Below are 12,127 nucleotides of genomic sequence, written 5' to 3'. Positions count from 1 at the left end.
ACAACATATACATGGTAAACTGAGTTTCAAAAGAAATTGTGTTCGTTGATTGATCAGCCTTGGAATAAAACTTTGTCTTTCTATACTGTCATATAAAAAAAAAATTATTTCTTTTTATTTGAACTCAGGCGCATCATTGTTGTTCTATTTCTGCTTTGTTCTTGATATACTTTCTCAAGATCAATGTTCCTGTCGTCTATTTTTAATTAATAAATAAACTCAGTTTCTTGAATCAGTTTAAGTAAATCCATTAAAGTTTTAGGCATCTCAAAGTTTCACAATCAGTTTAATGCTTGAGTTTTGTTGGTTTTATGCTTAAGTTTGTTTAAAACTTCTACAAATACTAACACTACTACTCGGTAGATTAAGAAAATCTTCTCCATCCCAAAACAATATGTAATAATTGAATGTCAATCCTCTGTTATGAGCTAACAAATAGTTATACGCTTATGAATCTTTATATTGTTTGCATTTTACATATTGACAAGTGTCGGGCAAAACTCAAGAAATTTTTTCTCCTTTTTCTAATATCATTTCAGCAATATCACTATATGCATCCAATCCATTGTCGAGCATCAAACACATTTGAATGGTTATACTGTATATGTAAAGAATTATTTATGCCATGAAGGTCAATTGCTTCACCATCGAGCTTCTTATATAGGCTTAAACAACAGCGATGGTTTATAATTAATTACGAGTCACAGATGGGATTATAATTACGCATTAGCGATCCTTTAACAATGTTATTTTGATTGCTAGTGATTGTTACATGTTACTCATACACCTATAAACAGTTTCACACCTAACACGAGTTCCAACAAACTTATAATGTAAGGTTAGTGATGAAGTATATCTGTATATGTTGACGAATGTACTGATAATTAAAATTCTTGGGTGTTGATTGATTTTTGTAGGAAAAAAACAATCGAATTTTAAAGTGTTAGTTTTGGGCCGAGTATTTTTTCTGAATGGACTAAAAGAAAAACCCGACCCGATTCTTACTTGTTAACCTAACCAGTGGTGTTGTCTTCTTATAAAATGCTTCCATAAACCCTAATTTTACACACAGCCGCGAATACCATCAACACTTCAATCGTTTTTCAACAGATTTCTGATCTATCGTTTATCGATTAGATGTTTCTACGAAACATGATTGGATTGTAGAGGAATTTTGTTCATTTATGGGTTTTGAGCTTCCTTCTCTCTTTTTTTTTTTTCTGGAAAAAGTTTGAATCTTTTTGTTTTGTTGCGGTAGTATGAGCACCGAATAGCCCCTTGCATCTTTAAGTTTATAGATGGGAGGAACAAAATCGAGAAAAGGGTACTCAATTGGTGCAAGATATTGGCACTTATGCTTCTTTTGTTTCTCTTTAGGGCTGTTCAATAGCTGAACTTCCCAGAAAATGCGTATTGGCCAATAGAAACTTCGGATATTGGTATTATGGTTTTTTAATTGTGTTGGAAGGAAGCAGAGCATGATGATGAGAAAATTTTGTGCTCCTGAAATCAAATTCATGTGGATATAATATATATACCTTCAAAGTTCTCTGAATTGCTCTGCTTTCTCTTTTGAATCCGTTTTCTCTGTTTTTTTTTTTTTTTTTTTGCTATGGTTTTGGAAATGTGATAATGAACACATTGGATTTTTCTTTTCTCATCTATTGAATTCTTAAGCTTAGAAGCAGATTCGTATTTTGTAAATGAACTGAGCTTTGCACCTAAGAAAATCATAGTCTGTTTGACTGATTTAATGTTTCAGACTACACGAGCATGGTGCTATACGAAATTTCTTCCATGAGTTTTTGCTCATTCCATATTATTCAATTCTACTTTGAGATATGGCTAAACTTGTGGAGAACATTTTGTTTTGTATGTGGATTCTATATTTTGGTTCTGTTTCAAAAATTCTTGTTTTCTATATTTTGTTTGTGTGTTGATTCTATATCTTGGTTCTGTTTCAAAAGTCCGTGTTTTCTGTACATTTGAGACATTTGAAATACCCAAAATGAGTCATTTGAGACACATAAGTAATGGCCAAACCAAAATTGTTGTAAATTCAAAGCATAAAGACGCATTTAAGAGGCATGAACAAGAGAACTGGCAATAGAAGAAAAACATGTTGATACTCCATTCTCTCTGATTATGTTACAACAAATCTTGTATATTTAATGTAATAAGATTTGAGTCGTTGAGATAACAAAAAATCACACATCTCTGAACATAAGAAATTGCTTTGTCAGCCTCAACATACGAAATTAATCAAACCGGGACAAGGTTTAAAAAAAAGATCATAGGAAGACAATTTTTGACAGTGGTTATTTTTTTCGGTACCCTCTGAGTATTGGCTCGGCCCAGGACAATTAGACACGTAAAACTCGGCCCAACGTTAAATGTATACGAAGAGATATGAGATCATTTTCCCACCTTATATCTTTTACTCTCACAGAAGCTGATAGTTTTTTTTTTGTTTGTAGCCAGCCTTGCTCCTTTTAACGGCAATGGCTTCCTCACTCTCTGCTTTGCCTCTCGCTTTTCGCAGAAACTCTTCTTCTTCTCACTTTTCGTCTTCCAATTTCGTTCTGAGAGCAAGAGCCGCTGCAAAAGAGGTTCACTTTAACCGTGATGGCTCTGTCACCAAGAAGCTTCAGGTTTTCTTTCCTTTTTGCGTATTTTCTCATCATCCTTTACAGGATTTCTCGGCAGTTTGGGTTTTATTATGGGAAAAATGGTGGTGAAGTTTGGTGCAGGCAGGTGCAGATATGGTGGCAAAGCTATTGGGAGTGACTTTGGGTCCAAAGGGACGAAACGTGGTGTTGCAGAACAAGTACGGACCTCCTAGGATCGTCAATGACGGTGAAACTGTTCTCAAAGAGGTTTCGCACTTTTCTAATTTCCTGTGTGGTTCTTTTGAAGATTGAATACTCTTTGTATGGAGACATTTGTTGGAATGCTAAAACCATAATCAGTGTTTTCTTTGCTTCACCATTACTGTGGTATTGAAGTTAATTGTTTGTATCGTCTGGTGTAGATTGAATTGGAGGACCCGTTAGAGAATGTTGGAGTGAAACTTGTGAGGCAAGCGGGTGCTAAGACTAATGACCTTGCCGGTGATGGTTCAACTACATCTATAGTGCTTGCTCATGGCCTTATTACTGAAGGTATTAAGGTATACAGATTTCCCAATTTTGACCAATTGGATAATGCATCACCATTTGCGCTTCTTCTTGTGAATGATCTCAAAGCCCTTCTTCTTTTCAGGTGGTTTCTGCTGGAACAAATCCCATTCAAGTTGCTCGTGGTATTGAAAAAACCGCAAAAGCTCTTGTTTTAGAGCTTAAGTCAATGTCCAGAGAGGTGAAACATCCATGCCTTTAACCCTTGAGAGTACTCATTAGAATGGAGTTGGTTAGTGAGCTAGCTTTAATAGAGCATTCTGTGAAACCTCTTCATATTTGCAGATTGAGGATCATGAGCTTGCTGATGTTGCAGCAGTTAGTGCGGGGAATGACTACGAAGTAGGAAACATGATTGCTGATGCTCTTCAACAAGTAGGAAGGGTTGGTGTAGTAACAATAGAGAAAGGAAAATACCTGGTGAACAATCTTCAGATTGTGGAAGGAATGCAGTTTAATCGTGGTTATTTGTCCCCTTACTTTGTCACTGATCGAAGGAAGAGGGAAGTTGAATTCCATGATTGCAAGGTCTGAAGCAAGACTTCTCCAGTTTTCCCTCGTTTGCTTGGAAGAGCAATGACTAAGAGTATACTCCGTTGTTTTGTTGTAGCTGCTCTTGGTGGACAAGAAAATAACAGACCCGAAAGAGATGTTCAAGATATTGGATTCTGCCGTTAAAGAGGACTATCCAGTTCTTATAGTTGCCGAGGAGATCGAGCAAGACGCTCTTGCTCCTGTAATTAGGAACAAACTGAAAGGTAACCTCAAGGCAGCAGCCATCAAAGCTCCCGCCTTTGGTGAGCGCAAGAGCCATTGCTTGGATGATCTTGCAATCTTAACTGGAGGTAGTCAGGCTCCATCTTCACACGCAAGGGCATAGCATATGTTTCTTCCCCCATTGCTTTTTCTGTTCTTACTTGTTAGTCTGAATCACTGGCGTATTCTCTCTATGCGTAGCTACCGTGATCAGAGATGAGATGGGCCTGAGCTTAGAGAAGGCTGGCAAAGAGGTCTTAGGAACAGCAAAAAGGATTCTTGTAACCAAGGATTCAACACTGATTGTTACTAATGGGAACACCCAGAAAGCAGTTGAGGAACGGGTTTCTCAGATTAAAAAACTTGTTCAGGTCCTTTCATTGTCCATGTCTTGTCATTTCATTAACCAAGAGACATTCTTTGTCAGGAACATATACAGTCACCATGTTTGATGCTCATATTTTTCAGTTGATCATAATGTGTAATTCAGAACACCGAGGAAAGGTTTCAGAAGAAGATCCTCAATGAAAGAATAGCCAGATTATCCGGTGGAATTGCAATTATCCAGGTGACTTTGCAAAGCAACGATACCAACAAAAGAAAAGAAAAATGTGATGTTGAACTAACTTCAAAAAGGCTTTAGGTAGGTGCACAGACGCAAGTTGAGTTGAAGGATAAACAGCTAAAGGTTGAAGATGCCCTGAATGCAACCAAGGTAACTCCAGTTAAAAACATGCGATTCCTGTGGTTGAGAAATTGCCAGTCCAAGAAAGCTGATCTCTCAAAATTTAGTCAGCAATTGAAGAAGGGATCGTAGTTGGTGGTGGTTGTGCCCTCTTAAGACTGGCTTCAAAAGTGGACAGCATCAAAGACACCCTTGACAACACAGAACAGAAGGTACTTGCTTGTTTTGAGGCTATGGAAATGGAACATCACAATCGAGCTATTTACACTTGTTGAACATCCCAAAAGATGTGATCTGCTTTTCTTGCAACACTTTAAATGCAGATGGGAGCTGAAATATTCAGAAAAGCATTAAGCTACCCTATAAGACTTATAGCCAAAAACGCAGGCACAAATGGGAACATCGTCATAGAAAAGGTACTGATAATGTCAGCTGGAACCAGCCCTAACTCCCAATAACTAATTCTGAAATCTGCAGGTCTTATTGAACGAAAACATGATGTACGGTTACAATGCTGCAAAGAATCGATACGAAGATCTGATGTTGGCTGGTATTATCGATCCAACTAAGGTAACAACAGTGCAATGTAATTTCACCTGTATTTAGCTCTCTCTCTGATGTCTGTCTCAGCATCTGAGTTGAACGTTGTCTGAGAACTGAAACGCAGGTTGTGAGATGTTGCTTGGAACACGCTGCATCAGTGGCTAAAACGTTTCTGACATCAGATGCTGTTGTAGTTGAGATCAAAGAAATCAAACCAAGACCCATCATCAATCCACCAATGCCTACTTCTCCAGTTACCTCCTCCATGTTCCCTGACACGAAACTGCCAAGATTTCCTCAAATTATGCCCAGAACTCGAAGACACTTTCCAAGGAAGTAGGAAGCAGTCGTTGAAAAGCTGTCTACTTTAGACAATACATAACGACCAGATAACATGAGAAAGTCAAATTTAATGTAATCTGGACACTTTACTAAATGTGTATGTATCTATATATATCTGTATACACGAGGATTTCTGAAATTGCGCTAAATGTCATAAGCTCTGGTCATCTCGTAAACGTGTCAAAGCTAGGCTTCTTCTTCTTCGAATCATTTGCAATTATATCCCCAAACACGAAATCATATCGTAGCTGAGAAATCTTCAAGAGGATGATGGGAATAAGCGTGCAGACGGCGTTGGATCTAATCGTCGCCGGAATCTCTCTAATGATCGGGTTAGGGTTCTTCGCTCTCATCGCTTCCATCCTCTGCTCCGTCGCCTTCTTCCACCATGCCAAAGCTACTTCTTGAACATCAAATCAAGTTAAGCGAAATCTCCCTAAAGCAATCCTCAAATCGGGGTAAAACAATTGTATCAAAGAATTTAACTTTTTTGAGTTTTCTGCATATTCAGTACAGAGATTTGAAGATTGACGAAGAACAAGAACCAGGCATCTCATCAGCAAATCGACAATTAGCTCAGCTTATACAACAAGTGTAGTTACATGAGACATTGTAACATAATCTGTGAACTTAAGAAAGAAAGATCATAATTTGAATTTACGGGAAGAACAAAAAAACTAGCTTTCATTTCTTGTTTCTCTGTTTGCGTACAAAAACCATTCCTCGGATCCCATCCGGGTCAGAGACGAACCCGAGCGGGCGGTAAAACCCGAGAACTCGGGGCTCCGAATACAGAGCAATGTTACAGATCCCTTTCCTCTGCAAATCCTCGATAAGCCGCTCCATCACCGCCTTCCCGAGCCCTAAGCTCTGGAACGACGGATCAACCACCACGTCCCATATGATCGCGTTGAAAACGCCGTCTCCCGTCGCTCTAGCGAACGCCACCGGCCGCCGCGTTTTCTCGCACTCCACCCACAGCATCGCGTCTGTGTGCTGCAGCGCCACCTCGATCTTCGCCGTGTCCCGCCGTGGGAACCCGACGGCTACGAAGACCGAATTCAGCTGGTCTAGGTTCAGTCCCTCCGGCGTCCGGCGGAGAAGAAAGCCTCTCGATTGGAGATCCTCGTCGGTGATTGAGTAGCTAGGAGGCTGTCGTGGAAACGCCGCTTGCGATGACGGTGCGACTGCGTTTTGTGGATTTAAGTTGGACCTTAGCCGGAGAGAAGCCGGAGGAGTGGTGATTGTGCCTCCGAGAAGCATGGTATTAACTGTTTCTTGTCAAATTTTCGAATTTTTGCTCGATTTCATGAAACCAGACAACAAACAACAAAAAAAGTTGAAAGGAATGATTTTTTTTTTCTTTCTCATGAATTGGGATAAACTGTGTGTGGCTGTGGATAACTGAGAACCTCTCTAGCTTTTACTTTTTTTTTCTTGTTTCGAGTAAATAAAAATAAAATCGGATTCAAATCAGAGTACGAATAAACTCGTGGTTGTCAGAGACCATTGTCGTTTGGTAGTTGAGAGAGTCAAAGAGATACTTTTTTTGGCGGGCGATTTAGTTAGTGTCATTGTAACTACTTTTTTTCTTCAGCTCTGCAACTTGTAGCCAACAGGTGATGTTTATGTTTCTGCTCTTCCCTCTTGGTTACGTGAGCAGTGTCCATGAAAGACCTGTGCAAACCACGTCCTCTGTATTTTGGAACCCATTAGTGTACATCCCAGAAAAAATTACCCACACAGCAGAAACCATCAACAGAACTATGAATAGTTAGCTTCACGAGAGATTCTATAGGCTGAAGGTGGTATCATAATGATTGGGAGAAACAAAATGGTTCAAAGTTTACCATTTTCTTGTCCTTCCGGGTCTCATGATGCTTTGGTGATTCTCAAAACTTTTTTTCACTTTCAAGTGGTTAGAATTTATTCATGTAACAAGAAGATCTGTAACTGAGAGAGTCTTAGGACTGAAATTGTTTTCGCTGTCCTCAAATTTTGGTTGTTTTGAATCATCCTAAATATGTAATTGGGGGAGTTGGGCATGCTTTTAGTTCGATGTGCTGGCTAAACTTCAGACAGCTTCTCTTATGATCCTGGAAACCCCAATATCGTTAGTTATTGACACGGTTTCATGAAGACATGACTTTTTTGACTGAAAAATCTTAAACTTCGTTTTGTTTTCTAATAGTACTGTTAGGCCTAGGTACTGTTTCGCAAGGCAATAATGATTGGTGGTTGTTCGTTGTGCCTAGATACTGTTGTGTTCTCTAAGGTTGCCAAATGCTTTTACCAATCGTTATTGATGTCATTGTCCACTAGGAGTGGAACGTGCACATGCTATTGCTGACCCAAATGCTTGGTTCTTTGCCTTCACTCGTTGGATTAGTATGGTCCTTCAATCTTCCTGAAGGTGAAATTGGTAGACCAAGTTCAGTGTTTTATGCTTTTACCAAGCAACATTCTCATGTATCTCACGTTTTGTGGGTCATATAATTAGGTTGGGACGGCCCATATTTCATTTTCATCTATCTGTTTATTGCTCCTACGTGCATTATGTTGGATTTGGAGATTATACAAAGTCGAAAGCGACCTGAGAATAACATCAACGTGAGGGTCTTCCTCTTCTGGAAAGTTGCCAGCTAAAGTCTCTTTGTTCTTTTCTGGTCCCTTTAATTCTGCCTCATTAAGCTTAATACTTTGCAGTAATATAGAGGTCAATTGATATGTTAATTTTCTTTTTCGTTTTCCAGGATCAGATCACATCTTGCTAGATTAAGGGCTGATACTTTCTCTATCTTTTGGTTATGTGTCAGTTCTCTCACTATAATTTTCCAGCATCATTTCCAGCATCTAGAGCTACAATAAATGCAATTATTATTGTTCTCTTAATAGATAAGTATTCCATGTTTGTTTAACTTTCTCTGATGGATATTACTTGTATTTACTGTTACAAATGGCTTTACTGTGTTGACAACGTGGGAAAGAAATCAGAACAGGTCCGATTCTGATCTTTTCTAATAACTCCTTTCCTGATATGCAAATAGTTTCTTAAGAAGTGGTTATAAAGAGTTTATAGTAGTAGATAATGACAGATTTTGAATGATTGCAATTTGTTGTTTTGTAAAAGAATCATGTGAAGCTCTTGAAAATAGCAGGAGTTTTTGTTAGTAAGCAAAGCTCTGCTGTTAGCTACTTGGGCCACACATCATAGAAACAATATTGGCAACCTTAGAAACTCCTGTTTTGTCATCAACCGCTTTGTCTTCTACCATGAGCGTTTTATTTTCTCGGAAAAGATGATTAGTATATTGCGTAAATAATATGTGATTTTCAATGCTATAACTTGGTTCTTAATTGGTAACTGTTGAGAATTAATCAGGAAATGTTGGTTTTTTTCCCCAGAATCACCCTCTTGATGGCTCCTGAGTTGAACATACAGATCAAGATATGCTCTGTTTTGTGTTAGAAGGAAGCATGTGAAGAACAAGGAACATATTATATAACAGGGTTCCAACGGGGAACCGTTTATTTTGGCCAGCATCTACCAAAAAAAAAAAAAAAAACATATTCCGGCAAAAGAAAACAATGCAACTACAAACACATGGCTTATTCAAGGCAAAAAAAAAAAAAAAAAAAACAGGATTGGTGAGAAACCTGAAACATCTCTCTTCATTACAGGATTTGGATTCTTTCTTGAACCCCTATATCTTCTTCTCTTATACAGCATGAGTACTATTTGGTTTTGTTCACCTTGCCTTTACTCTGGACACGACTAGCTGCACTTGTCCTTGTTCTAGCTTTGAGCTCTGATTTTTCTCCTTCGTTGCTTAATGTTTTCTGTATGTGTTGCCGTTTTTGAAGGTATACTTGTTTAGAACCATTCTTCCTAGCTGCATGCTTGTTGATGTTCCTTGGAAGTTGATTGCTTGGTCCCGAAGATGCATCAGAAGCCATCGAATCATCACTCTCCTCATCACCACCGTCATCACTACTATCACCACCATCAGCCTCCTTTACCTGTGAATCATCATCGATGTCACCATCATCATCCTCATCAACAACAACGGAAGAATGGTCATTTCCATGGAAGGCGTCTTCTATGTACATAGTCCACCCTGACTCACAACTGCTGTATTCCTCCTCCTCAGAGCCTCCATGGTTCCTAGGAGACTCCATGGCTATGAGCAAGACAAAGAAGAAAACAAAAGTTAACGTTTCAGGTTTAGCATATATGCAAAAGGATATACAAACTTTTTTTTTTTCGTTGCGTACCGTAATTGTTTCAATCCACTTCACCAATTTACTCTCTGATACAGGCTCTGTGTCTCTGTCTCTCTTTGGCTTTGCTCTTCTTCCATCATCAATAAATATATGTTTTTTTTTCCTCAAGTATCAGGAAAAGCCGGAGCCTATAAGAAGCCTCATATAATTGAAGAGCAGGAGTAAGTTTCCACATGGCAACCCTAGCACCATTGTTTTCACTCAATTGAAGCACTAGCAGACAAAGCCATTTGCAGATATATATCAAGGAAGGAAGGTTAGTGCCCTCTTCATTATAAAGTACACTCTCATATAGAATTAAAAGCCTATGCTCTTCTTTTTCTATTAGTTAACTAAATAGATATAGTCATCTAAACTTTTCCTTAAACAAAAATAGACTAGTTTCTAAAAAACCGTAAGCTAATCAATACCCACAAAACAAGAATCATCCTTCTGAGGTCTTTCATTAGTGATTTGAAAGCAAAACTCATAAGCTTAATTTGTCCTTTCTGTGCTCTTCTTAATTGATAATAGTCATATGATATGGATCAGTTTTTAACTCCTCTGTACTCCCCATCTCTCTCTCTTCTCTCTTATGTGTCACAGGCTATCTTAAATATAAAAGATCAGCTTTTGAGGTGGAAATCAGAAGAGACCCACCTCAACAAACAAGATGGAATAAAAGAGGCATTTACTTAATTAGGTTAAGAGCTGTTCCTCTTCCTCATTCCTTTAATACTCTTCTTCCTCCTCCAATCCTCTCACTCTCTTTAAAATTGTTGCAGCCTTTTCTTCATCTCTCATTGTATTGAAAGGTGAAACCCAACTGGATTTTTGTTTGTCATTTTTTTTTTCCTGTAAAGATAAGGACAAAACAAAAAGAAGTATAACAACTGTCACACACAAAAAAGAAGGCAGAATTTCCTTGGAATTAATAGAATAAAACGTATAATGTTTGAGTATAAATGGTCTTCATTGCGTTTCCTGTTTCTCTGGCGTCACCTTAAAAATGTTCTTCAATGGAGGCCCTCTTGGTGACAGCTAGCAAATTCAAGTTTGTATAAGAGTCCATATTACAAAAGGGTTGTTTTGTTTGACTTTTGACTCATCATTTGAGTACGTAATGTAAACAAATATATTTAGCTTTGTGTTTTAAGACATTATGATTTCTTAAAGTGAAAAAACAATTCGGAAAGGGTTGGTACTAAAGTGAGTCTCCTGAATATTGGAGAGATGTGTGTGTTAAGATTTATTAGAGTTTGTACAAATCTTTACTGGCTGAGAAAAATGGAGTCAATTGGATTTTCTCATGTGGGTGTCTTTTTCTATCAATTGCCCTACGTGTGTGTGAGACTGTGGAATGTCATTGTACGTTACTATTATTGTCACCGATTCATTTCTTTGTAGGTTCATATTTGACAAGTCACAGATCTGAAAGCATCATCAGACACGCTGGCTTTTGCTTAATTGATAACTTTGTATGGCAAGTTGGTGAGAAAAAGCTTGAGTTACCTCCTTTTTTTTGTATATACATTTGATACTAACTAGTGCATGTTGGACTAATTCAGATAAAAGGTTAATTTTGTTGTTGGTAAATTTTAATCACTAGGACAACAAAATTGAATTAGATAAATACGTTTGATAGATTGGTTGAACCAAATCATGTCGCTTGTTGTTCTCTACAAGGCTTAAAGAAAGTGGTGTGTCCTTTGGCACCTAAGTCTTTTGTTTACGTCCAATGCATGCCCCTCTCTGTTTATTATACTTATATTGGTATGTTAGAGGTTTATTAATTGGCCCTTCGGCTTCTTCTATATGTAACTTCATAAAAAAAAGACTTCATAATTAACAAAACTCGGCGGGTTTAACGTTAAAAAAAACAATTAAAAAGAGATTTGATAGGAGAAAAGAGAAGTTGTCGGCTCCTCCTGACGAAATCATATTTGTAAATTTGTTAATAATAATCAATTAATCACAATCCGACATTCTTTGTTTACGTATTTGTACTCACTTACAGCTGTACCCATTTTCACCAACCAACTCAATCTTTATTTTCTTCTTCTTTTAAAAAAATTAAATTAAATGATTACTACTTGCTTCCAAATTACAATATCCAAGAAACAAAACAATTTTATTTCCCCAACTCTATTAAAACTTTAGAGGGAGTGAATAATTTAGTCATTGGAGACTTCGGTGGCCAAATATCAATGTATCAAGAATTGCAACAAAGAAGTCAATATAAAAAGACTTTTTATAATTGAGAATTGAAGCGCGCTGAGTTAGACCGATGTCGGTCCAACGGTTTAAACGGTTGGACGGTTCGTGATAGTTCGAACAGGTTTGAACCCGGTCTACTCATTTT

General features: G+C 37.9%; 3 protein-coding genes, 1 long non-coding RNA gene and 1 other non-coding gene across 6 annotated transcripts; 3 read left to right on the top strand and 2 right to left on the bottom strand.

Moving 5' to 3' along the window:
• The first annotated feature begins 1,475 nt into the window (after window positions 1-1,475).
• On the top strand, window positions 1,476-1,560 carry LOC112084250. Its single transcript, XR_002898206.1, has one exon. It is a non-coding gene; the product is annotated as a small nucleolar RNA R160 (small nucleolar RNA).
• Window positions 1,561-2,457: 897 nt separating this feature from the next.
• On the top strand, window positions 2,458-6,189 carry LOC18992445 (chaperonin 60 subunit beta 4, chloroplastic). 2 transcript variants are annotated; one of them, XM_006415844.2, is made up of 14 exons: window positions 2,458-2,651; window positions 2,751-2,876; window positions 3,032-3,169; window positions 3,262-3,357; window positions 3,462-3,704; window positions 3,787-4,021; window positions 4,134-4,303; window positions 4,423-4,500; window positions 4,576-4,647; window positions 4,725-4,829; window positions 4,941-5,033; window positions 5,095-5,187; window positions 5,285-5,922; window positions 6,014-6,189. In XM_006415844.2, exons 1-13 carry the CDS (start codon window positions 2,502-2,504, stop codon window positions 5,498-5,500), a joined length of 1,815 nt encoding a protein of 604 aa, XP_006415907.1. In that variant the 5' UTR covers window positions 2,458-2,501; the 3' UTR covers window positions 5,501-5,922; window positions 6,014-6,189. The 2 variants fall into 2 exon arrangements, with proteins under 2 accessions (XP_006415907.1, XP_024007789.1); XM_024152021.1 differs by having other exon boundaries at window positions 2,476-2,651; window positions 2,741-2,876.
• On the bottom strand, window positions 5,975-6,931 carry LOC18992444 (serotonin N-acetyltransferase 2, chloroplastic). Its single transcript, XM_006415843.2, has one exon. The coding sequence runs from the start codon at window positions 6,763-6,765 to the stop codon at window positions 6,187-6,189; it is 579 nt and encodes a 192-aa protein (XP_006415906.1). The 5' UTR covers window positions 6,766-6,931; the 3' UTR covers window positions 5,975-6,186.
• A 2,267-nt stretch (window positions 6,932-9,198) lies between these two features.
• LOC112083897 lies at window positions 9,199-9,967 on the bottom strand. Its single transcript, XM_024152022.1, has 2 exons — window positions 9,778-9,967; window positions 9,199-9,683 (listed from the first exon to the last, which is right to left on the bottom strand). Exon 2 carries the CDS (start codon window positions 9,679-9,681, stop codon window positions 9,238-9,240), a length of 444 nt encoding a protein of 147 aa, XP_024007790.1. The 5' UTR covers window positions 9,682-9,683; window positions 9,778-9,967; the 3' UTR covers window positions 9,199-9,237.
• On the top strand, window positions 9,590-10,725 carry LOC18992443. Its single transcript, XR_002897957.1, has 3 exons — window positions 9,590-9,725; window positions 9,896-10,042; window positions 10,372-10,725. It is a non-coding gene; the product is annotated as an uncharacterized LOC18992443 (long non-coding RNA).
• The last annotated feature ends 1,402 nt before the right edge of the window (window positions 10,726-12,127 follow it).

Source organism: Eutrema salsugineum, unplaced genomic scaffold, assembly GCF_000478725.1.
Source record: "Eutrema salsugineum unplaced genomic scaffold, Eutsalg1_0 scaffold_5, whole genome shotgun sequence".
NCBI classification, from domain to species: Eukaryota; Viridiplantae; Streptophyta; class Magnoliopsida; order Brassicales; family Brassicaceae; genus Eutrema; species Eutrema salsugineum.
The sequence above is the reverse complement of the archived record's forward strand: the minus strand, read 5'-3'. Positions and strand labels throughout refer to the sequence as shown.